This window comes from Saccopteryx leptura, chromosome 12 (genome assembly GCF_036850995.1).
Source record: "Saccopteryx leptura isolate mSacLep1 chromosome 12, mSacLep1_pri_phased_curated, whole genome shotgun sequence".
NCBI lineage: Eukaryota > Metazoa > Chordata > Mammalia > Chiroptera > Emballonuridae > Saccopteryx > Saccopteryx leptura.
In genome coordinates this window covers 29,559,405-29,582,125 of record NC_089514.1, presented here as the reverse complement: position 1 = coordinate 29,582,125, position 22,721 = coordinate 29,559,405, and the positions used below count along the sequence as shown (strand labels likewise).

Here is a 22,721-nt window from a genome sequence, read left to right as displayed (position 1 = left end):
CGACCAGAGCCACTCTAGCGCCTGAGGCAGAGGCCACAGAGCCATCCCTAGCGCCCGGGCCATCTATGCTCCAATGGAGCCTTGGCTGCGGGAGGGGAAGAGAGAGACAGAGAGGAAAGCGCGGCGGAGGGGTGGAGAAGCAAATGGGCGCTTCTCCTGTGTGCCCTGGCCGGGAATCGAACCTGGGTCCTCCGCACGCTAGGCCGACGCTCTACCGCTGAGCCAACCGGCCAGGGCGATGAATTATTTTTTTAATGTGTTCTTGTATTTGATTTGCTAGTATTTTAAGATTTTTGCATCTGTATTCATTGAGATATTTGTCTATAGTTTCCTTTTTTTGTGTTGTCTTTACTGGGTTTTGGTATGAGGGTTATGTTGGCCTCATGAAATGTGTTTGGAAATATTGCTTCTTCTTCAATTTTTTGGAAGACTTTGAGAAGAATAGGAACCAATTCTTCTTTGAATGTTTGGTAGAATTCACTAGTATAACCATCTGGCCCCGGACTTTTATTTTTGGGCAGGTTTTTGATAGTTTTTATTTCTTCCCTGCTTACCTGTCTATTTAGGCTTTCTACTTCTTCGTGATTCAGTCTAGGAAGATTTTATTGTTCTAGGAGTTTATCCATTTCTTCTAGATTGTTGAATTTGGTGGCATATAATTTTTCATAGTGTTCTGCAATAATCCTTTGTTTATCTATATCTGTGGTAATTTCTCCTCTTTCATTTTGGATTTTGTTTATATAAGTCTTTTCTCTTTTTTCCTTAGTGAGTCTTGCCAGGGGTTTGTCAATTTTATTGATCTTTTTAAAGAACCAGCTCTTTGTTGTATTAATTTTTTCTATAGTTTTTCTGTTCTCTATTTCATTTATTTCTGCTCTAATTTTTATTATTTCCTTTCTTCTGCTGGTTTTGGTTTGCCTTTGTTTTTCTTTTTTTAGTTCCTGAAGATGTGGTGTTAGGTTGTTTACTTGGGCTCCCTTTTGCTTTTTCATATAAGCATGTAATAATTTGAACTTCCCTTTTATTACTATTTTTGCTGCATCCCAGAGATTCTGATATGTCATGTTGTCATTTTCATTTGTCTGTATATATCTTTTGATCTCTTCTTTTATTTCTTTCTTGACCCATTCATTTTTTAGAAGTATGTTGTTTAATTTCCACATTTTTGTGGGTGTGTTTACTTCTTTTTTGCAGTTGAATTCTAGTTTCAAAGCCTTATGATCAGAGAATATGCTTGGTATAATTTCAGTTTTTCTGAATTTGTTGGTGTTAGTTTTGTGGCCCAGAATAGGGTCTATTCTTGAGAATGTTCCATGTACTGGAGAAAAATGTATATTCTGATGTTTTTGGATGAAATGTCCTGTAGATGTCCATTATGTCCATTTGTTCTAGAGTTTCATTTAAGGCCGATATTTCTTTATTGATTTTCTGTTTGGATGAACCATCTAAAGGCATCAATTGTGTATTGAGGTCTCCAAGTATGATTATATTTTTTTCGGTTTGCACATTTAGATCAGTTAGTCTTATATATTTTTGTGCTCCTTGGTTTGGTGCATATATGTTAAGGAGTGTTATGTCTTCTTGATTCAGTGTCCCCTTTATCATTATGAAATGTCCCTCCTTGTCTGGTTACCTTTCTTTTGTAGTCAGCATTGTCAAATATGAGTGTACCTACTCCTGCTTTTCTTTGGATATTATTTGCTTGGAGATTGTTTTCCAACCTTTCACTTTGAATCTATTTTTATTTTTGTAGCTTAGATGTGTCTCTTGAAAGCAGCATACTGTTGGGTTTTGCTTCTTGATCCAATCTGCTACTCTGTGCCTCTGTTGGTGAGTTCAATCCATTTAGTCCTAACTCAGACTTACTCCCTGAACAGTTTTCTCTGCAGTTTTTGTCAGAGCTTGACTAGGTTTTATAGGGGCAATCTAGAGAAGACTTACTGAGCATAGATTAACCAAATTCTTTCTTCATTTTTCCTTTCTGCCATGGAAGGGACAAGGGGGGGTTATATGAAGATGTCTTATTTTCCTATGTGTGTTTTTGTTTGTTTTTCCCCCCGAGAAAGAGAGGAACAGACAGGTACAAACAGGAACGGAGGCAGATGAGAAGCATCAATTCATAGTTGCAGCACCTTTGTTGTTCATTGATTGCTTTCCAATATGTGCCTTGACCAGGGGGCTCCAGGCGAGTCAGTGACCTTGGGGTCATGTCTATGATCCCATGCTCACACCAGCAACCCTGCATTCAAGCTAGTGAGCCCACACTCAAGCCAGATGAGGCCGCTCTCAAGCTGGTGACCTTGGGATTTTGAACCTGGGTCCTCAGTGTCCCAGGCTTACACTGTATCCGCTGCACCACTGCCAGGCTCTATGCTTTTTTTTTTTTTAAACCAGGAGTTTTATTCTACTTTAATACTTAGTTCTAGTTAGGTTGGTCATGATTAAGACTAGATTATATGTTTACTTTTTTTAAGGAATGAATTATCAACTAAAAGTTTTTCACATGTTCCTTTAGCTAAGCTGACTCTAGTAATTGAAATGACTATCTAATTAATAGGTGAAAGATAAGTTCTTTCTATTTTAATGGAATGTGTAAAGATAGATTGTCTTTATTAGTTGTTACAGGTTTTTTCCTATGCTGACTTCTAACATTCTAGTTTTCTGTCTGCTCCCAAGAAGAACTTAGAAACTAGGCTTCACATTGATGCCTGTGGCATCATTGGATGCAGAGAGTAACTCTACTTTCTTCATAAGTTAGGGAAGTATATGTTAGGCAGGGCTATAAGCATTCTGTGAAAACCAAAGCTGGATAGGTGAGATGTGGAATGTGACAGCTGTCATGGAAAGTGCAGCTTCAGGGAAGGTCCTTCTGGCAAGAAATTGTTGCTTTTCACTGTGTCTTAGGGGCATACAAACTAAGAACATTTTTGGTTTGGTATTTTCTTTTTAATTTTTAAGGTGATAAATGTATGTTTTAATTGAGGGCAAGAGAGAGAATGGACAGATTTTACTTTGAGATAAATAGGTTTACAAAAATAGCACCTCAGTTTATAATACATTGCTAGATATGAAGAACCAGCCTCAGTGTTATTTTAAGTGTGATCAAGCAGCGTGGCATGTATTTGGATTAGATAGTGAACAGATTTGGTGAACCGAGAGGTTTTAATTGTTGGAACAAAGAGTATTCACATCACTTTCATTACTGCATTCAACCAAGAAGGTGAATTTTTTGCACTTGGGTTTTTAAACATTTTACACTTCTCTGGCCGGGTCTCAAATATATGAATATACATTATATTCTGTCATTAGTCATCAGCTTAAATAAATTCGTGGAACTTCCATCAGTTATTTCATACACATCCTCAGTAGGAGTCAGCTTTTGGCAACAAGGAGGCCTAATTTCTTCTATGTGACTCATACTCACATATTTCCTTAAACTTCTTATTTTGCCAGGAAAATTTTAAACAATTGAAATAATTTGTTTTCTTTTTTAGGGTTCTCCTTTAGATGTTCTTAAAGATGAAAGAGTTCAGTACTGGATTGAGAATTATAGAAATTTATTAGATGCCTGGAGGTTTTGGCACAAACGAGCTGAATTTGATATTCACAGGAGTAAGTTGGATCCCAGTTCTAAGCCTTTAGCGCAGGTAAGTACTCTGTTTTGGAGAGAGTCAAATAACGTCTACCTAATAGTCTAGCCAAAAGTAGTGTTTATAGAATACATTTAGAGTTTGATTTAATAAATTATATTAACTCATTCTTTTTATTTTTAAAAAATTTTTTCATTGATTAGAGAGAAAGAGAAAGAGGAGAAGAGAAAGAGGAAAGCAACTTATTTCACTTAGTTCCATTTAGTTGTGTTCTCACTGATTGCTTCTCGTAAGTGCCGTAACTGGGGGTCATACCCGTGACCGCTAGTGTGCCAGGTTAATGCTTATCCACTGAGCCACCCAGCCAGGGCCATTATTATTATTAGCTCATTCTTTTGCCTGTGTTGAGTTCCCATTGATATCTTTATCCCGGACTGGATTTTGTCTTTGATCTTCCAGTTTTTGGTCTGACACTTTCTAACAATCTGCTCAATTGTTTGAGCTTTAATCCAAGATGGAGCAAACCACAGCAGGCCTGGAGGATCTTAGACAAAACTAACTCAATCCCAGGGCCGTCAGAGGTTTTCTAGTATGTTCTTAGGCCCTGATGGCGAACCTTTTTATAAAAACTGCCCACTTTTGCAGTGCTGGTCAACCTGGTTCTTCCTGCCCACTAGTGGGCATTCCAGCTTTCATGGTGGGCGGAGCAACCAAGCGGCGCCTCGATTGGCCCACCTTGGAAGCTGGAACGCCCACTAGTGGGCAGAGGGACCAGGTTTATCAGCACTGCAAAAGTGGGTGGTTTTTATAAAAAGGAATACCATCACGGTTCTAAGGCCTTCCAGAATCTGAACTATTCTATGATCTTATAAATTTCATCTATGTATTGTTTTTCTACACTATTTATATGTAATGAGGCATGATTTTTTAAACAGTATATATATATATGGTTACACATGGAAATTTAAAAATATATTTTTTTAAAATTTAACATTAATTTAAAAAACATGGTGTCCATTATCTCATGAATCATAAAGCACATGACATAAGATATCTCTAAGTTCGGATATTAAATATCAGGTATATTCTCAGTGTGAGCACTGGATGGTGCTGTGGTGCTATTTTGCTATTTTAGAAAGTTGAGAAATTAGTGCTTCTGTTAAAACAACCTGAGTATTAGTAAAATAGAATTACATGATAATATTTGTTACTGATCTATATGATAAGTATTTAAGAGTCTGAGAGTTTAATTTTAAAGCAGAATGAGTAGATACTATTGCTATTATTTTAAACTTTTAACTATTTACCATTATAGGATCCTAAACTCCTTCCTATCTTGGGAAATGAGTGTTTTCTTTTTTTGTGTGTGTGTGTGTGGCAGAGACAGGGAGAGTCAGAGAGAGGGACAGATAGGAACAGACAGACAGAAGGGAGAGAGATGAGAAACATCAGTTCTTCGTTGTGGTTCGTTAGTTGTTCATTGATTGATTTCTCATATGTGCCTTGACCGGGGGGCTATAGCAGACCGAGGAACACCTTGCTCGGGCCAGCGACCTTGGCTCAAGCTGGTGAGCCTTGCTTAAACCAGATGAGCCTGTGCTCAAGCTGGTGACCTCAGGGTCTCAAACCTGGGTCCTCCACATTCCAGTCTGATGCTCTATCCACTGTGCCACCGCCTGGTCAGGCATGAGTGTTTTCTTTATAAGAAAATTTTGTTGAGTAGATGATAGAATGAAATTTTAGATCAGCAGTCATATTGGGATTTAAAAAAAAAATTTTTTCTGTTGATTTGAAAAAGAAAGAGAGGAGGGAAGTGGGGAGTTAGGGGGTGAGAAAGAGAGAAGCATCACCTCATTGTTGCACTTAGTTGTTCCATGTTAGTGTGCACTCATTGGTTGCTTCTCCTATGTGCTCGGGACCAGGAATTGAACCCATGATCTCAATGCATGGGATGACACTATCCACTGAGTAACCTGGCCAATGCTGGGGTATTTTTTTAATGTCTTTCAAGTTTCTATTTCTAAAATGTTGGGATATAATGTTACCAAGTCCTTATTATATAAAAGATGTTGGGATCTAATGATACCAAGTTTTCCTGTGTATATCAGTGGCATTAGGAAGCATATAACTAAACAAAGGTAATAGATAAGTATTCAGTGGAACTGCTAAGTATAAATCTTAAATGAGAGCTAGTCAAACTTAGGTAAATTATTTTAAATACAAAATAATGTTTAAAATAATTTGTTAGGATCAAACTTTGAATTTTTTATTTTATTTATGAAGTTCACATTATATTTTAACTTCTTTTGTTTGTTTTATAGGTGTTTGTGAGTTGCAATTTTTGTGGGAAGTCTATCTCCTACAGTTGTTCAACTGTGCCTCATCAGGGCAGAGGTTTTAGTCAGTATGGTGTCAGTGGCTCACCAACGAAATCTAAAGTCACAAGTTGTCCTGGCTGTCGAAAACCCCTTCCTCGATGTGCACTTTGTCTCATTAATATGGGAACACCTGTTTCTAGTTGTCCTGGTATGATAATTCAACAGTACACTCTTTTTTAAATTTATTTTCTTCCTCCCTCTTTCCCTCCTCCCTCTTTCCCTCCCTCCTCCTCCCTCCCTTTCTCCCTCCTCCTCCCTCCCTCCCTCCCTCCCTCCCTCCATCCTTCCTTCCTTCCATTCCTTCCTTCTTTGTGTGTGTGTGTGTGTGTGTGTGTTTTTCTGAAGCTGGAAACGGGGAGAGACAGACAGACTCCCGCATGCGCCCGACCAGGATCCACCCGGCACGCCCACCATGGGGCGACGCTCTGCCCACCAGGGGGCGATGCTCTGCCCCTCCGGGGCGTCGCTTTGTTGCGACCAGACCCACTCTAGCGCCTGGGGCAGAGGCCAAGGAGCCATCCCCAGCGCCCGGGCCATCTTTGCTCCAATGGAGCCTCGCTGCGGGAGGGGAAGAGAGAGACAGAGAGGAAGGAGGGGTGGAGAGGCAGATGGGTGCCTCTCCTGTGTGCCCTGGCCGGGAATCGAACCCGGGACTTCTGCACGCCAGGCCGACGCTCTACCACTGAGCCAACCGGCCAGGGCCTCCTTCCTTCTTTTTTTCTTCCTTAAGGAGAGGAGGAAAGATAGTGAGGCAGCCTCTCGTATGTGCCCTGACCAAGATCCACCCTGCAACCCCGTCTGGGGCCAATGCTCGAATCAACTAAGCTATTCTCAGCACCAGTCGCTTGAACCAGTCAAGCCACTGGCTGCGAGAGGTGAAGAGGGAGAGAAGGAAGAGGGTGGGGATAGAAGCAGATGGTCACCTCTCACGTGTGCCCTGACTAGGGATCAAACCCAGGGGTTCTGTACGCCAAGCTGACACACTATCCACTGAGTCAACTGGCCACGGCGTACGCTATACCCTTTTGAGCCAAAATTTTTCCTCTATAATTGATTTAATGTTGTAAACAAAAGACATACTAGCTTGATTCTATATTATTTCTAAGAGCAGGCAACTTGCTGGCTTTTGTTCCCTATAGATTATAAAATCTGTATATTAAAAATATAATCTATATTCTTGATATTTCAGTAATCTAAAAAATTCTAGCCAGTTTGAAGTAAGTGGGAAGAGCTTAAATATTAAGTAACCTATAATCAGGCCATTTTCTTTTTACTGTAAGAGGAGTTTCCTCAAGTATCATCGTTAGAAGTCAGTGTGCCCTCATCTGTTACAAACTACCTGGTGTGCACACAGAGTTTCTCAGAGCACTTCACGTGGCCTCTCCCTTCATCTTCAAAGTCTCCTGGGAACTGCATAGAGAAAGTGGTAACCTAGAAGTCCAGTCCCTTTACTTGTAGGTTTTGGTGGTGTGTTTCTGCTACACATTTCAGTTACCTAGAAAGTATTATATACATATGGTTAGACATTAGGATGATTATTTACTGCTTATAGTAAACTGAAAAAAATATTGAAAACAGTAAATGAATACAGTTATACCCAGTGGCTGGAAATATTTCAGCCATTTATAACTTGATTATGATACTGTAGCAAAATTTCAAATTCAAATATTTGAATATTTGACACACTGGTATATTGAATAATGAATACAAATCTGGATATGGTATCAGAGTGCCTATTTAGTTATAGCGCTGGCATTCAGTCTGTGACATGGAGAGTTCCTTTAGCCCTTTGTCATTTAAAGCGTTAGACTGGGAGAGCCTTTCTAGTTAAGAAATTTTGTAATTCTGTTTTGCGGCTGATTCATGTAAGTAGTCTGCTTTTGTTACATTACCATCTATAAGAGATTTGCTGGTATCATTAGCTGAGCAATTATTTTTCTATCTGGATGCTTTTTTTTGAGAGAGAGAGAGGAAGGAGGGAAAGGAAGAGAGAGAGACAGAGAAGCATCAACTCATAGTTCCACTTAGTTGTGCCATTGATTGCTTCTGTGTCCTGACAGGCTCCAATCAGAACCCTCAGATCTCGAGCTAAGAGAGATACCTTTTTTTAAACAAATAAAAGCAATATGCAATGTTTTCAAATGCACTTGTCAGTTTCAATTTATATTTTAATCAAGAATTTTCATTTTATATATTGCTTGTTGATCACTTTTTCATGGCCTTGATACTAAAATAAAAGTTTTTGTGAACTATACCACAGATAGGAATGTATATATTATGTACTGTGATAAACTCAAACATCAGTGAGTCTTCTACCCTGCTCGAGATAACATTGTCTATTACCAGTACCTTTGATCATTTCTCCCTGCCTAGTCTCACCTCTTTCTTCCTCCTCAGAGGGAATCACTGTCCTAAATTGTGTTATTCAGTCTCTAGCATGTCTGTGTGGTTTTACCACATGTTTAATTTTGTCTCTGTTTTAAATTCTTCTATACAAATGAATCATATGGAATAGATTCTTTGACTTACCTGTTTGCTCAACATTGGGATTGTTTTAATTTCTTTTTAGTGTCAATTATGCTGATGATGGTAGCTGTAGTTCATTTTTCATTTGTATTTAGTATTCCATTCATGACAATAGCAGTTTTTCCACTCTACTACTGATGCACACGTTGGTTGTTTCCAAATTTTTACTGTTATGAACAGTGCTGCTATGAGCATGCATGCATATGTGTCTCCTCTTAGCATGTACAAAGCTCCTCTAGTGCAATTACTTATATGTAAACTTACTAAATCATACTGTTCAGTAAGGCTTTACTTAGGATTTTTTTGTTCTGTCCAGGAGAGAGATTGGCCTGTAATCTTCCTTTCTTGTATTATTTTGCTGCTTTTATTAGCAAAGTTATACCAGCTTCATAAAATACTTTAGGAAATCTCCTTTCTCTACTCTGGAAGAGTTTTGTATATATAAAAATTACCTATTCCTTCGATGTTCAGTAGAACTCATCTGTAAATTGGACTTGGTTGTTTTTTTTTTGTGGAAAGATTTTAAAATATCTGCTAATTCTCTGAAGTTCTTCATTCATGTTGTTTCTTAGTTTGATACTTTATATTTTTCAACTTTTTATTAGTTATTAAAAATGTAAGGAAACTTCTGTTTTTTGGTATCTTTTTAATTGAACTAGATCCAAGCATTAAAGTTACTATTTCAATATGATACATGATTTTTATTTTGACATAGTTTTAGACATGCCTTTTAAGAAACTTAAAATAAAATATTGTGATATAGTTACTGAAGATCATTTTCTTTAACCCACAGGAGGATCCAAATCAGATGAAAAAGTGGACTTGAGCAAGGACAAGAAATTAGCTCAGTTTAACAACTGGTTTACATGGTGTCACAATTGCAGACATGGTGGGCATGCTGGACATATGCTTAGTTGGTTCAGGTAATCGGCACTTTCCTCCTCTAATAGGCTTGGAATGAGAGGAGATGGCCTTTTAAATACTTAAGTCTAAACAGCTAAAGGGTTCATTTCTTCTTTCTTGTCACCTGATTTAACAGAGGTGGTGTCAGCATTCTGTTATTCTATGTAATTTTAAGCTATAAGATTAAACAATACGGAATAGTTTAAATATGTATGGGTTAAGTTTTTTAATAACATTATTTAACTTTACTTGGGGAGAGACTATGTTTAGTTCTTTTATGGTTAACTGAATATCCTATCATATAATATGTAATTGAATTATAAATTAAAGGATAGCATACATATCAAATTGTTATATCTGTTTTCTGAATAAGCTGGTTATGTAGTAAGTAAGCGCCTCATGCACCGGACACGCTCCAGACTGTATTTAGCTGTTACATTGAGCAGTGCAATGGCCCTGGACTCCTTATTGCTGTAGCTTTTACGCCCAACTTGTCATGTTGGCTTTAATTTAAACTGAGCACATCCCTTCACCTTCATAACTCTAAACGAGATGTCTTGTTATAAACTTAGAAAATAAAGCTATTCAGTTTTTCAGTAACTGTTCAGCTTGGCACGCATTTCTAATTTAGCACCTTTAATGTTTTGTCTTTGAATTTTAATTCCTGTATTTTTCCAAGAGCCATTTTGAAAAATTGCATTTTAGATATAGATCGGTATATAGATAAAGAAATGTACATATGTGTGTGTGTGTGTATGTATGTATAATTTAGATTTTTTACTGTGACGTGGCCTGTTTTGTAGGGACCATGCCGAGTGCCCTGTGTCTGCATGTACGTGCAAGTGTATGCAGCTGGATACAACGGGGAGTCTGCTGCCTGCAGAGACTGTCCAGCCGTAAATGCTATCTCCTAACCAGAAACCTTCGAGTGTGGAGCTCTCTAATAGATGTCCTTCCTCGCTCGGAAACATGCCTCAGAACAAGTCACTCGTGACTTTCCTGTAATGGGAAAATAAATCATCCTATCAAATCAGCAGTTCGATGTCTGAGTGATTTTGCTGAGCTTCCCAGGGACAGGTGCTGCTGAAACGGACACAGAGTGGGTGTGAGTTTTGTCGAGATGGCTGGAAAAGTTCATTTTGGAAGAACTTGCTAGGGTTTTCTTGAAATCATAAACACAGTTCAAGCAGAGTTTCTGGAATGGTGAAGAACAGACCTTGAACCTTTATTTTCCAAGCTGAAAGTGGATATCGTTCAGTAAAATCAATAAACTTCGAAAATAGAATAATGATCAATTCCGTGACTCATGATAGTTTTAGCTCATCCATGGTTAGTCCTTTGGGACAAAATTGAAACTATGGATTTTTACTTTTAGAAATGGAGAGCTCTTACCCTACATTGGAAAATAAAATATGTCAAGATATGGTTAGAAATATCATTTTTAAGAGTCTTTTCTATCGTATGCTTTCATTTTAAATTAAATCATTTTCTTTCTAGAAAAGCCAAATTAAGAATATGTCTTAAATTTTTCTCTTCTGAAGAGAAAAACATGCATCATTTCAGGGGAACATGTTATAAAATTTTCAGTTTCAACCTTTTGCTTTTCAATGACCTGATTTGTCTTTCAAGAGTTGTCTCCCTGTTCATTCATCATCTTACGCTCATCATCTGGGAGCATTTTACTAGACACAAAGTCTGTGCAAGATGACATCTGACCAACCATTTAGCAATCTATGTCAGTGTGTCCTAACTGTCCGGTTCCCCCGTTATTTCTAAGGTTACCTGGGAGATGGAAGTTTCTAAAGTAAGTATATTTGGGCCAATTCAAGGCCTTTGTTGTAATTTTATTTTCTTCTCTTTTCACTGCTACATAGTTAGTTAGAAGAGAAATAGAAAGGATTTGTAGCCTGTTTGTCATCTGAATAAGCAGAGAATTGAACTAATTTTCATAGCTGAGGTTGTATTCATACATAAAAAGTAACCTTAAAATTTAATAATTTTATGGGTTTTGGAGAAATACCTCGACTTTTAAGAGCTTTCATGTTAGCAGTTTTACCTGATGAAGATCTATTAGGTTAGTTTGAGATGCGACCTAAATACTGAACAAAAGTGGATTGAAATATTCTTTTACTTTGAGATATGATAGGAAAGGCCCTTTTCTAGGAAAACGTTGCATCTGTACTCTAAATGTCTCACCTAGGTGATGACAATCTCTTAAAATGAAAGAATGGGGAGTAGATATATAATTATTATTTTTAAACAAGATTGTTATTAAGAGGACTTTTCCAGTCTTCTTTTAGGGAAATCTTCCAGATTTTATTTTACTAAAGCATAACCTTTATCTTTAAAGTGGCTTCAATTCAGTGTCCCTTTCTAATTTTCTTGTCCTAAATATGAGAAGTCAGCTTTAAGTAACGTCAAACTGTCTTACACACTTTGAACTTTTCCTAGCTCAAGTAATATAAAATTTTTGAATGTATATTTAGAATAGGGTTATACCTAAAATATTTTAATTTTTGGAAATACAAGACAAAGTCTAGTATATAAATAATCTGCTTGTTTGTAATCATATAGGGTGACATTTTTAAGATTGTTTATGCTGTATCAATTTTCTAATATTTTCTGTGAAGCCCAACTATGCATACAAAATGTGAATATGTTTGTTTTGCATTTCAGTGTATGTGGATTGTGAATATAGGTTAAAATTATTTTTCTGTTTTTATGAGGTCACCGATATTTGGGTTTATGAACTCAAGATATTTTACCTAAATATGTTCAATAGAAGTGTTTAATAAAAGTATTTTTATTATTTTTTTAAAAGTTCAATAAATCTGGGTTGAAAAGATATCTACTCTAGAAATTATGACTTCTCCATGAATAATTCTATAAGGTAATATTAGTGCTTAATTAAGTGAAAAAAAAATTTTTTTTTTTTTTGCATTTTTCTGAAGCTGGAAACAGGGAAAGACAGTCAGACTCCCACATGCGCCCAACCGGGATCCACCCTGCACGCCAGGCGACGCTCTGCCCATCCTGGGCGTCGCCATGTTGCGACCAGAGCCACTCTAGCGCCTGAGGCAGAGGTCACAGAGCCATCCCCAGCGCCCGGGCCATCTTTGCTCCAATGGAGCCTTGGCTGCGGGAGGGGAAGAGAGAGACAGAGAGGAAGGCGCGGCGGAGGGGTGGAGAAGCAAATGGGCGCTTCTCCTGTGTGCCCTGGCCGGGAATCGAACCCGGGTCCTCCGCACGCTAGGCTGACCTCTACTGCTGAGCCAACCAGCCAGGGCCCTAAGTGAAAAATTTGATACTTAATCTTAGAAGTAACTTTTTTTTTTTTAAACAGGGACAGAGAGAGAGTCAGAGAGAGGGATAGATAGGGACAGACAGGAACAGAGAGAGATGAGAAGCATTAATCATCAGTTTTTTGTTGCGACACCTTAGTTCATTGATTGCTTTCTCATATGTGCCTTGACCATGGGCCTTCAGCAGACCGAGTAACCCCTTGCTCGAGCCAGTGACCTTAGGTCCAAACTGGTGAGCGTTTTGCTTAAGCCAGATGAGCCCGCGCTCAAGCTGGAGACCTCAGGGTCTCGAACCTGGGTCCTCCGCATCCCAGTCCGACCCTCTATCCACTGCGCCACCGCCTGGTCAGGCAGAAGTAACATTTTTTAAACTCTGTTTTTCTGTTGAATATGCATTCCAGAGTAGTTATTCTTTTAAGTCATCTATTCAAAAAGTAATTTTGGTCCCAGCTGGATGGTTCGGTGGATGGAACGTCATTCCAGCACGCCAAGGTCACGGGTTCACTCCCGGTCAGGGCACATACAAGAAGCAGTCCATGAGTGCATAACTAAGTAGAACAATGAGTTGATGTTTCTCTCTCTCTCTCCCCTCCTGTGCCCCCAACTCTTTCTCAAATCCATGGAAAAGAATTTTTTTTTAAAGTAACTTTCCACCTGACCAGGCGGTGGCGCAGTGGATAAAGTGTCGGAGTGGGATGCGGAGGACCCAGGTTCGAGATCCCAAGGTCGCCAGCTTGAGTGTGGGCTCATCTGGTTTGAGCAAAACCTCACCAGCTTGGACCCAAGGTCACTGGCTTGAGCAAGGGGTTACTCGGTCTGCTGTAGCCCCACAGTCAAGGCATATGAGAAAGCAATCAATGAACAAAAGTGCCACAACGAAAAACTGATGATTGATGCTTCTCATCTCTTTCTGTTTCTGTCTATGTCCCTATCTATCCCTCTCTGACTCTCTGTCTCTGTAAAAAAAAAAAAGTAACTTTCCACTGTTAATGCAACACACATGGTAAATACTAGAGTTTGAAAGAATATAGTTCTGCATTTAATTGCATGACTAAATTTAATTTCAGTCACTCATTTGACTATAAAAATTGAAAGTATGGGCTTTGAAATTTAAAGGATAATCCTAACCTTAGTACTGTGGCCATGTGACTTAACCACTTTGATCTTCAACTTTGTATGTTAAAAGCAAGGTACAGAAATACCTACATACTTAATAGGGTGATGGGACTGTTAGGTGTGGAAATAAACAGAAAGTGCTGTGTCCCTGTCACATAGTAAGTGCTTTATAAAAGTTAGTGATTAACAGTCATTGTTACCTTAGTCTTCATCAGTTACTCTGTATCAATACTTTTTAACTGGGTATAGTATAGTATAATTTAAATAAAGGATCTATGTTTGTTTCGAGGGAAAATTTCCCAAAAGCTTGTTTTCCCAAATCTAGATAAATTATGGCAAACAAACAAACAAAGTCAGTTTAATTTATTTAATTTTCTAATTTAGGACTTTCCAAAATTATTTTTTAATTATAAATAATTTGAGGAAGTAGATCTGGTCTGTGCATTTTTCAGAAATATAATTTTCTTGCTGATGTATTGATAGTGAAGTGTCTTGAAATGCTATATTAAAAAGGTAACTTTAGGATTAAAGGATAATTTGTTAACATCAGAAATAATAGTAACTCAGTGATACAGTCTTTTTTTTTTGTATTTTTCTGAAGCTGGAAATGGGGAGGCAGTCAGACAGACTCCCGCATGTGCCCGACTGGGATCCACCCGGCACGCCCACCAGGGGGCGATGCTCTGCCCATCTGGGGCATCGCTCCATTGCGACCAGAGCCAGTCTAGTGCCTGAGGCAGAGGCCATGGAGCCATCCCCAGCGCCCGGGCCATCTTTGCTCCAATGGAGCCCTGGCTGCGGGAGGGGAAGAGAGAGACAGAGAGGAAGGAGAAGGGGAGGGGTGGAGAAGCAGATGGGCGCTTTTCCTGTGTGCCCTGGCCAGGAATCGAACCTGGGACTTCTGCATGCCAGGCCGACACTCTACCACTGAGCCAACCGGCCAGGGCCAGTGATACAGTCTTTCATCATTCAATTTATGAAAGCATGTTGCCTTAGCATTGTCTTACAACTGGAAATCCAGATACAGAAATTTAATTAGTTGGGCTCTTAAACTATAAAGTCATGAAGACAGGGTAGTCTGGAAGAATATTTGAAGAGATTCATGTCTCATAAACTTGAAACAGGCATTCTTGTAAGAATCCATGCAAATCTTGGGTCTTACGTCTTTTTATTTAGAGAATATTAGCTCTGCTTATCCATAGCTACATATGTATATGTGTAGGGGTAGGGGTATATGCAAGGAGTTTGGAGTTGGAAATAGCAATGTCAGAATATAGCTTATCCAGACTTCTATCTCATTGCTGCTGCATATTTTGCTGATGACAGTGTAAGAAGTTGCCACTGTTAAATGTAAAATGAAGTTTCCATTTTAGAAGCAAATAATTTGATAACTGATTATTTCCTTAAAAATTTGAATGGCACAAACTTCCTGTGCCACATTATGTCAAAACATTTTTTCCTCTTAGTTTGGAAATTTGTATTATTCATTAAGCAGGTGAACTTAATATTTGTATAACTGTGGGTGTGTATCTTTATTCTACGTAAATGTTCCTAAAATAGATGATGTATAATTTACAGAGCAAAATATTCAGCAACTTGATAAATGTGGGGAAAAGTATCTTGGAAAAGTTTTTATTTTTTTGTTTTCTCATTCAAAAGTAATACATTTTTCTCTTCAGAACCTTTCCTTTCATTCCTCAAAAGTGAAATGTAGGGGCCCTGGCTGGTTGCTTAGTTGGTTTGAGCGTCACCCCGATGTGCCAGGGTTGTGGATTTGATCCCCGCTCGGCACTCGCAGGAGTCAACCAATGAATACATGGATAAGTGAACAACAGGTTGGTGTTTCCCTCTCTCTCTCTCTTTCTCTAAAATAAAATTCTAAAAAAAACAAACCAAAAAAGAAACCATGAATGTAGGGTTACTTGGGGCTCTTAGGACACATTACCATTTCTTAAAAGACAGATTCCTGAAATACATTGAATTCTTATTCAAAAAGTGGGTATAATTCTCTCAGTGAACAAGATAACTGCTGGCTTCCAAAGAGAATATTCCTCTAGGCAGGAAATGTTATTTTCTACTGGAAGGATTAGACACAAATTGAAGGTAATCTGGGACAGATTCTTGACGTCATTGGGAACAACAACTCTTGGTAATATTGTTCACCTAGTTTGATGAACAAAATTTTTAGGACTACTGAATTGTGTTATCTCTCTCTTCAGAAAATGTCATATGAATTATACACTCTCTTTCTGGGGACCTGAGAAATTAAAAACATGTATCATTCTTGCTAATAAAACATGTCCTGAGGAATTTTAGCCTAAAAGTGATTCAGTAACTTCTCTGGTGTGTCTCTTACTTCTGTATTCTCTTAGAGTTCACTCCCAATCTGGGAAATGCTACAGATTTCAAAATATTAAAAAGCCTGAGTGGTGCATATTTGCTCAAGCGGAGACATCTGAGCAGAGTGAAAATGAATTCTCAGAACAGAATTGCCAGGCATCTGTGATAGACCTGCGGGGAGAAAGAGCATGACTTTAATCTTCAAAGACACTTAAAAATAGCTCCGTCGTCATTATGCAGAGACCTGACAATTGACATTTCTCATGTTGGCAGCATTCACTTACGGCCCCTATCAGCAACTGAGCCCATTCATCTGGGCTAAATGATTAATGAGCTGCCTATCATTTCCACTGCTTCCATAGCAAATGGTGGGGGCTTCAGCTGATCGCATTGCAGCCATCAGCGTCCTTGCTGAAATGGACTCTGCCACTAGAGTTGTGCTAGGACAATCGATTAGCATTTAAATAAAAGAATTAAGTCATGGCATTAAAAAATAACACAAAATAATCTCCTCTGAGTCAGTCTGTCACACCTAGTATGGTTCTGTTTTTGCGCTTTGGCCAGCATCAGAAAGCCTCAAATTAAGGAAGCATGCAAAGTGTAGAAGTGAAGTTCTTGTTTCGAGCACAAGCTACTAAGATGTTCAAACTTCTCATTCTCTTTATTAATCACTGTCATGGAGTAGGAGACGTAAATTTAGGAACTTGTGCAACTTGCAAGCAGTGGTGGAACTGAAGTTGCCAAACATTGCCTTTAGAGAAAAAAGTAAAAGGGTAGAGTTAGACATTTTGAAAGGCCAGAGTTAATCGAGAAAGGAGAGAAGTTGGAAGATCTAGATGGACAAATGATACTCAGATACACTGAAATGAGAATTTTCTTATTACTGAGCAAGATGTGAAAATGATAACGTCATCATTTAGATGTCTTAAGTGATACGGGCTGCATAACAGATGGCGGAGAAGGAGGGTCTGCACAGGCCTAGAAAGACGGGCCAGATGGTAGTTTTGGTGCAGTGGTACACCTCAGGAAAATGACTGGGGCTTAGAACTATTTTAGCATCTCCCACTGCTCCTGGGATTCCCATCTGCAAGTGCTCCATATTATTCTCTCAGACTCCCTCCTCATCTACTTTTTTTTTTGTATTTTTCTGAAGTGAGAAGGGGGGGTAGACATACAGACTCCCACATGTGCCTGACTGGGATCCACCTGGCATGCCCACCAAGGGGTGATGCTCTGCCCATCTGGGGCATTGCTCTGTTGCTACCAGGGCCATTCCAGTGCCTGAGGCAGAGGCCATGGAGCCATCCTCAGTGACTGGGCCAACTTTGCTCCAATGGAGACTTGGCTGCGGGAGGGGAAGAGAGAGAGAGAAAGGAGAGGGGGAGGGGTGGAGAAGCAGATGGGCGCTTCTCCTGTGTGCCTGGGAATCAAACCCAGGACTTCCACATGCCAGGCTGACATTTTATCACTGAGCCAGCTGGCCAGGACCCCTCGTCATCTTTTGTCTTCCAGTATGACATGTTTTGTACATTACCTTTAGGTTTTCTGTCATTGTTTCCCATCTCTGTTCTCTGAAATTCATGGGACTAACTCATCTATGTCTGAATTAAGACAGTTTACCTGAACTACACTATATTGGTCTCCCAATTGAAGTGTGGGTGCATTTTCTTCCGAGCTGAGACTGATTATACACTGAAACGGAGCCATCATGGGTTTTTCTCCATCCAGCTGTTCTGCCCTGTATTTGATTAAGATTCTTTCCAGATTCTAGTTGTTAGGTTGTTAGAGGTGGTATTGTGAATTTTCATCTTTTCCTGTTCTATGTATATTTTAAGAAGCTAGAAAAAGCTGCTTTGAGGACAGGACATTTTTACCCAGCAATGATTGGTGTATATAAACAAGACATGTATTTTGGAAAGTGAACAGAATATGGTTACAGTCAGAGGAAGCAATACAGTGATAGGAATGCTTGTTCTGAAAGTGGGCCAGTAACAAACCTTATGTGTTAAAATTCTCCACTGATAACTCTTCAGTCATCATGAAATGACCAGATTAGGTGGAGGTATGCCTGGTGTGGTAGGATTGAACAGCCACACCTTCCTTACTCTGACAAACTGCTCATCAATCAATCACCCACGTTCCCTTGAACCTTTTTCAGCATAGTATTTTAGGCAGCAAATAGCAACTGGTCTTCATTCGCCTACTGCCATTTTTAGCTAACCACTGATTCGGAAAATGACTCGTGGAATATTTAACATCGTGAATTGTTAGAACTGGTAAAAGGTGACAGGGTCGTTCAGGGAAGTATTTTGTGTCAGAAAGCTGAAATTAGATCTCAGGTCTCTTCATTGAAGTTTGGTGATTTTCTGTTTCATAAAGGACCAGATGAAATTATTTGTACAATGTATGTAATAGGAATTTTCGATGATTTTTAAAAACTGGTGTTTTGTTATAAAAATAATGGAGGGTATTACTAAAAAAAAAAAAGTTAACTGAAAAAAAAAAAAAAAGTAAGTATCTCTGCTCTTTATTTCATTAATCCCAGGCTCTGTGCTCTATTTTCCAAAGTTCCAGCTCTCACTTCCCAGAGGAAATGGGTCTGAAGTTTGTATGCACAGACGGAGAAGTTCTGTACAGAGATGGCATCTCTCTGTGGCTATCTGTGTTAGTACTGGCCTTTCTTATTTTTGCGTGGATAAGCTCTTACTATATAAATTCTCCTTGCTTTTTTTTTTCCACCTAAAAAATGTACCTTGTAGAGTTCTCATTAGACCTTGTGCATGTACTTAAAAAAAGAAAACAACGGTATGTGATTGTATGGTTATAACCTGCCATTGACAGAAATTTAGGGTATTTGTTGTTTTTACCAACAGTGCTGCAGTGCAAATAGTTGCATGTACATCTTTGGGTATTTGGGAGTAAAAGTATCTGTCAGATAAATTGTGGAGGTGGAATTGCGGAGTCAAAAATTGCAGATGTCCCCTCCTTATCTGCAGTTTTACTTTCTGCGGTTTCATTGACCCACAGTCGATCCTCATGGCTTGATGGTCCAGGATCACCTGAAGCGGATGACCCCCCTTCTGACGTATCATCAGAAGGTCAAGAGTAGCCGCCGCTACGTTGCAATGCCTGGGTCTTTCACCTCACTTCTCATCACTTGGGTATTGTATCATTTCACCGCAAGAAGAAGGGTGAGTACACTACCTTTAGATATTTTGAGATTGAGAGAGACCACATTCATATAATTTTTATTACAGTATATTGCTATAATTTTTAAATTTAATATTATTGTTAATCTCTTACTGTGACTTTTTAAATTAATTTTTCCATTGATTTGAGAGAGAGGGAGAGAGAGAGAGAAAAGCATCAATTTGTTTCATTTAGTTCCATTTAGTTATACTTTCACTGATTGCTTCTCATACATGCCCTGAGTGGGGGTCAAACCCACAACCTCTGTTGTGCCAGGTCAGTGTCTTATTCACTGAGCTACCCAGCCAGGGCCCCTAATTTATAAATTAAACTTTATCCTAGGCATGTATTTATAGGAATCTCTACTGCAATAATTATGCATGTGTGTGATAGCCTCCTAAGGGTTACTTATATGAAAGTGTATCCTGAAGTAGTTCCCATTTGGTCACTTTGGTATGGCCACTTCTTACTGAAATGTGGGAGTTAAAATGAACAGTAATATTTTCATCTGGTGCTGAATCCAGCTAAATAGAAATGATCCATTTTCTGGTTGTAATATATTGCATAAAATTGTAGTATAGTGTTATGATTATATATGTAGTATATACGTGTAATACATTGTTTATAATATTGTATAAGTGTATACTGTTTGTTATACATTATTATTGTGCAATGTATCAATATATTGGAATATGTTGTAATATAGCCAAGGACTATATTAATAAAACTCTTATTTGTATGCTTACATTCTTAATTATGAAAATGAATACATTCAAATCTTAGTAACAACAGTTTTCATAGCCCATAAAACACTTGAATATTTGTATCTAAAGTTTCTCATCAGTGCTTCAGAAGTTTTTCCCTAAACAAAGCAATCGGTATTTTTATTTTAAATGAAATAGTTTTTCTATTTTAGCATACATCCCTTTTTAATTTGGGGGTCTGTAATCTTATATAACATGCAAGGCTATGTAAGTGAGGTAATCTATTCTTCCCTCTGCTGGGGAGAGGAATGTTCTCCTATGCCTTCATGTCATTTGCTTTGCAACAATTATTGCTATTTGTAACCAGATCTTGTGATCACAGACACATGTAGATGAATTTAGAATCTGTTGAGGACACAGAAGGCAGTGTGATTGTTTCTAAATGTCATTGACTTAATGATCTGAACTCAAAAAATTTTAAAGTTCAAATGCATCAATCCAAATCATTCATTTCTGAAATGAACATAACTCCCTCAATGTTGTGTTGTTGCGAGGGGCTGTCTTAATGGGTCATATTACCTCAAATCCCTGCAGTTTCCTAACCTCATTTCCAATAAAATAATTTATCAGATGACTTATCTCTAGACCTTATTTTTTAAAATTATTAGAAGCCAAATGTCATGTACTCCAGACTGTTTAGGGACTCAGACTTGGAGGCATATGGTGCCTTTTATAATCCTTTCCAGCTTTGATTGAGGCATCCTGAATATATCAACATATGTAACTGGTATCTTTTACCAATACATTTGAAATATAATGCCGGTAAAAATATTTACCAATACATTTCAAATATCTCATACCTGTAGATGAAATTTACAGGTATTTCTTTGGCCTATTTTTCCTTTAAAGAAGTGCTGAAAGAATCAACCTTGAATTGCAGATTAAACAGGGAAGCATTATTTTTGTGCACATTCTCTTCAGTACAGTGTTTGAGTTCCTACGTACCGATAATGGAGTTTCCCTGTGTTGTTTAAAATACGTTCTTAAATTTGTACCTCAGATAAGTTTAAGGTATAAAATAGAAGGTAAAGGGAGAAAAGTGATATAGAACATATTTTATTCATCTTGAAATGTTATTTGCAAGTTTTTCCTAAGAAGGGATAAAAGCAGGGTATTAGTGCCAGTCTTAGGAGATTAATGTTCCGGTGACAAATGACAGCAATCAATTGACTGTCCCCTTCTACCTTCACTGGTAACTCAAATTTACGTTTGGAAAAGTCACATTGTATGAATTTATGATAAGAAAACAGGGAAAGGATGGAAGCCTCTGCAGCTGTCTTAAATTTTTTTTTTTTTTAAACAAGTGGGGTAGAAATAAATATCTCATCCTCAGTTGTTTTCATGACTTAATCATACTGCTGAGAGGGAAGGAGATTGTTGAGTGGGTCAATTCTAGGTCAATAGGTTCCAAAAGAAAAAGAAGGCTCCAAATATCCCTGGTTTGGAAGCAATGATTTCTAATTCCTTGTTACTCCCTTGGTCCATGGTATGTGCATCTGGAAAACATTTAGTCATTTTTGAGGGGATTCCAAAATGACGCAGCCCCTGGTCCACTGTCTGCCTCTCATAAAAGGTCAAATACATGACCAACTAAAGGCATAACATGTCTAAGCCATATGGAAGAAATAATTGACTCAATGGGATTCCAATCACTTAAAAGAGTATATGCATCTCTTAAATAGAAATGTTTTCTCTCATCAAGCCCAATGTTTTCATAATACTTAAAGCTTCTCAAAAGCTAAAGAAAAATTTAGTGTTTAAATGAAATGCAGTACTTTCTGATTTTCTATAGGGTTATACTAAATTTATTTGATGCAATTTGGCTTGTGTATTAACTGGAGTTTAAGTAATGAAAATAATTTTAAACTCTAAATATTTATTTTTAAATGAATATCTAAAGTAAAAAGAATTTTAAATTATCTAGCTTTTTATTTAGTAATTATTCAGTAGAAGAATTTCTTCTTGCTCATTATCTTTCAAGATTCAGGATGACATGATACCAAGATGTGTCAATGAAACCATTCATTTGAACCTATCATTAATAAATAACCTTTATTACCTTAACACAACATTTTATGGAGAGAGATCCTTAATGGCTAAAATAATTGACTTACCGTACTTTCTGGGTTATATTTCAAGCCCCTGTGAAAAATAGTCTTTTAACAGGAGGGACTAATTAAGTCACAGTGTCATCTATGGCTTTACCCAAAACTGCTATGGAGCTCATATAATTTTCTTTCTTCCAACTTTTATAACACTGTTTTTTGAGCACTGTTTTCAAAATTTTCTAAATATTTCATCATAAATACCGCATTACATAGAATTCACAAAGATCGTTTTCTTTACCTGCTCAACTACAAAAATAATCATGTTGAAAGCACTTTTTTCATATATGAAAGACACTATATTTTAGTCCAAATCTCTAAAAGACATGAGGAAACACTACAGAACATTGTGCCTTGCTTTTGTTACACTGTAATATGTAAAGAAGAAACAATGGCATGCTAACAACAAATTTAATTCTTGCAGTCAAGATGAATATATTACACTATAAATTGTTCCGAGTCTACACCTCTGGTCTTAATTAGCCATCTCAAAACCCTATGCTGTAGG

The 22,721-nt window shown here is 38.0% G+C and overlaps 1 protein-coding gene across 10 annotated transcripts in view; it reads left to right on the top strand.

Moving 5' to 3' along the window:
- MIOS (meiosis regulator for oocyte development) overlaps positions 1 to 10,648 on the top strand; it is a 38,653-nt gene extending 28,005 nt beyond the window's left edge. For all 10 annotated transcript variants that reach the window (XM_066353725.1, XM_066353732.1, XM_066353722.1 and 7 more), the window contains 4 exons: positions 3,495 to 3,647; positions 5,912 to 6,116; positions 9,288 to 9,417; positions 10,201 to 10,648. In XM_066353725.1, coding sequence (XP_066209822.1) covers positions 3,495 to 3,647; positions 5,912 to 6,116; positions 9,288 to 9,417; positions 10,201 to 10,297 — 585 coding nt within the window. In that variant the 3' untranslated portion in view covers positions 10,298 to 10,648. The remainder of the gene's footprint in view (positions 1 to 3,494; positions 3,648 to 5,911; positions 6,117 to 9,287; positions 9,418 to 10,200) is intronic.
- Positions 10,649 to 22,721: the final 12,073 nt, after the last annotated feature.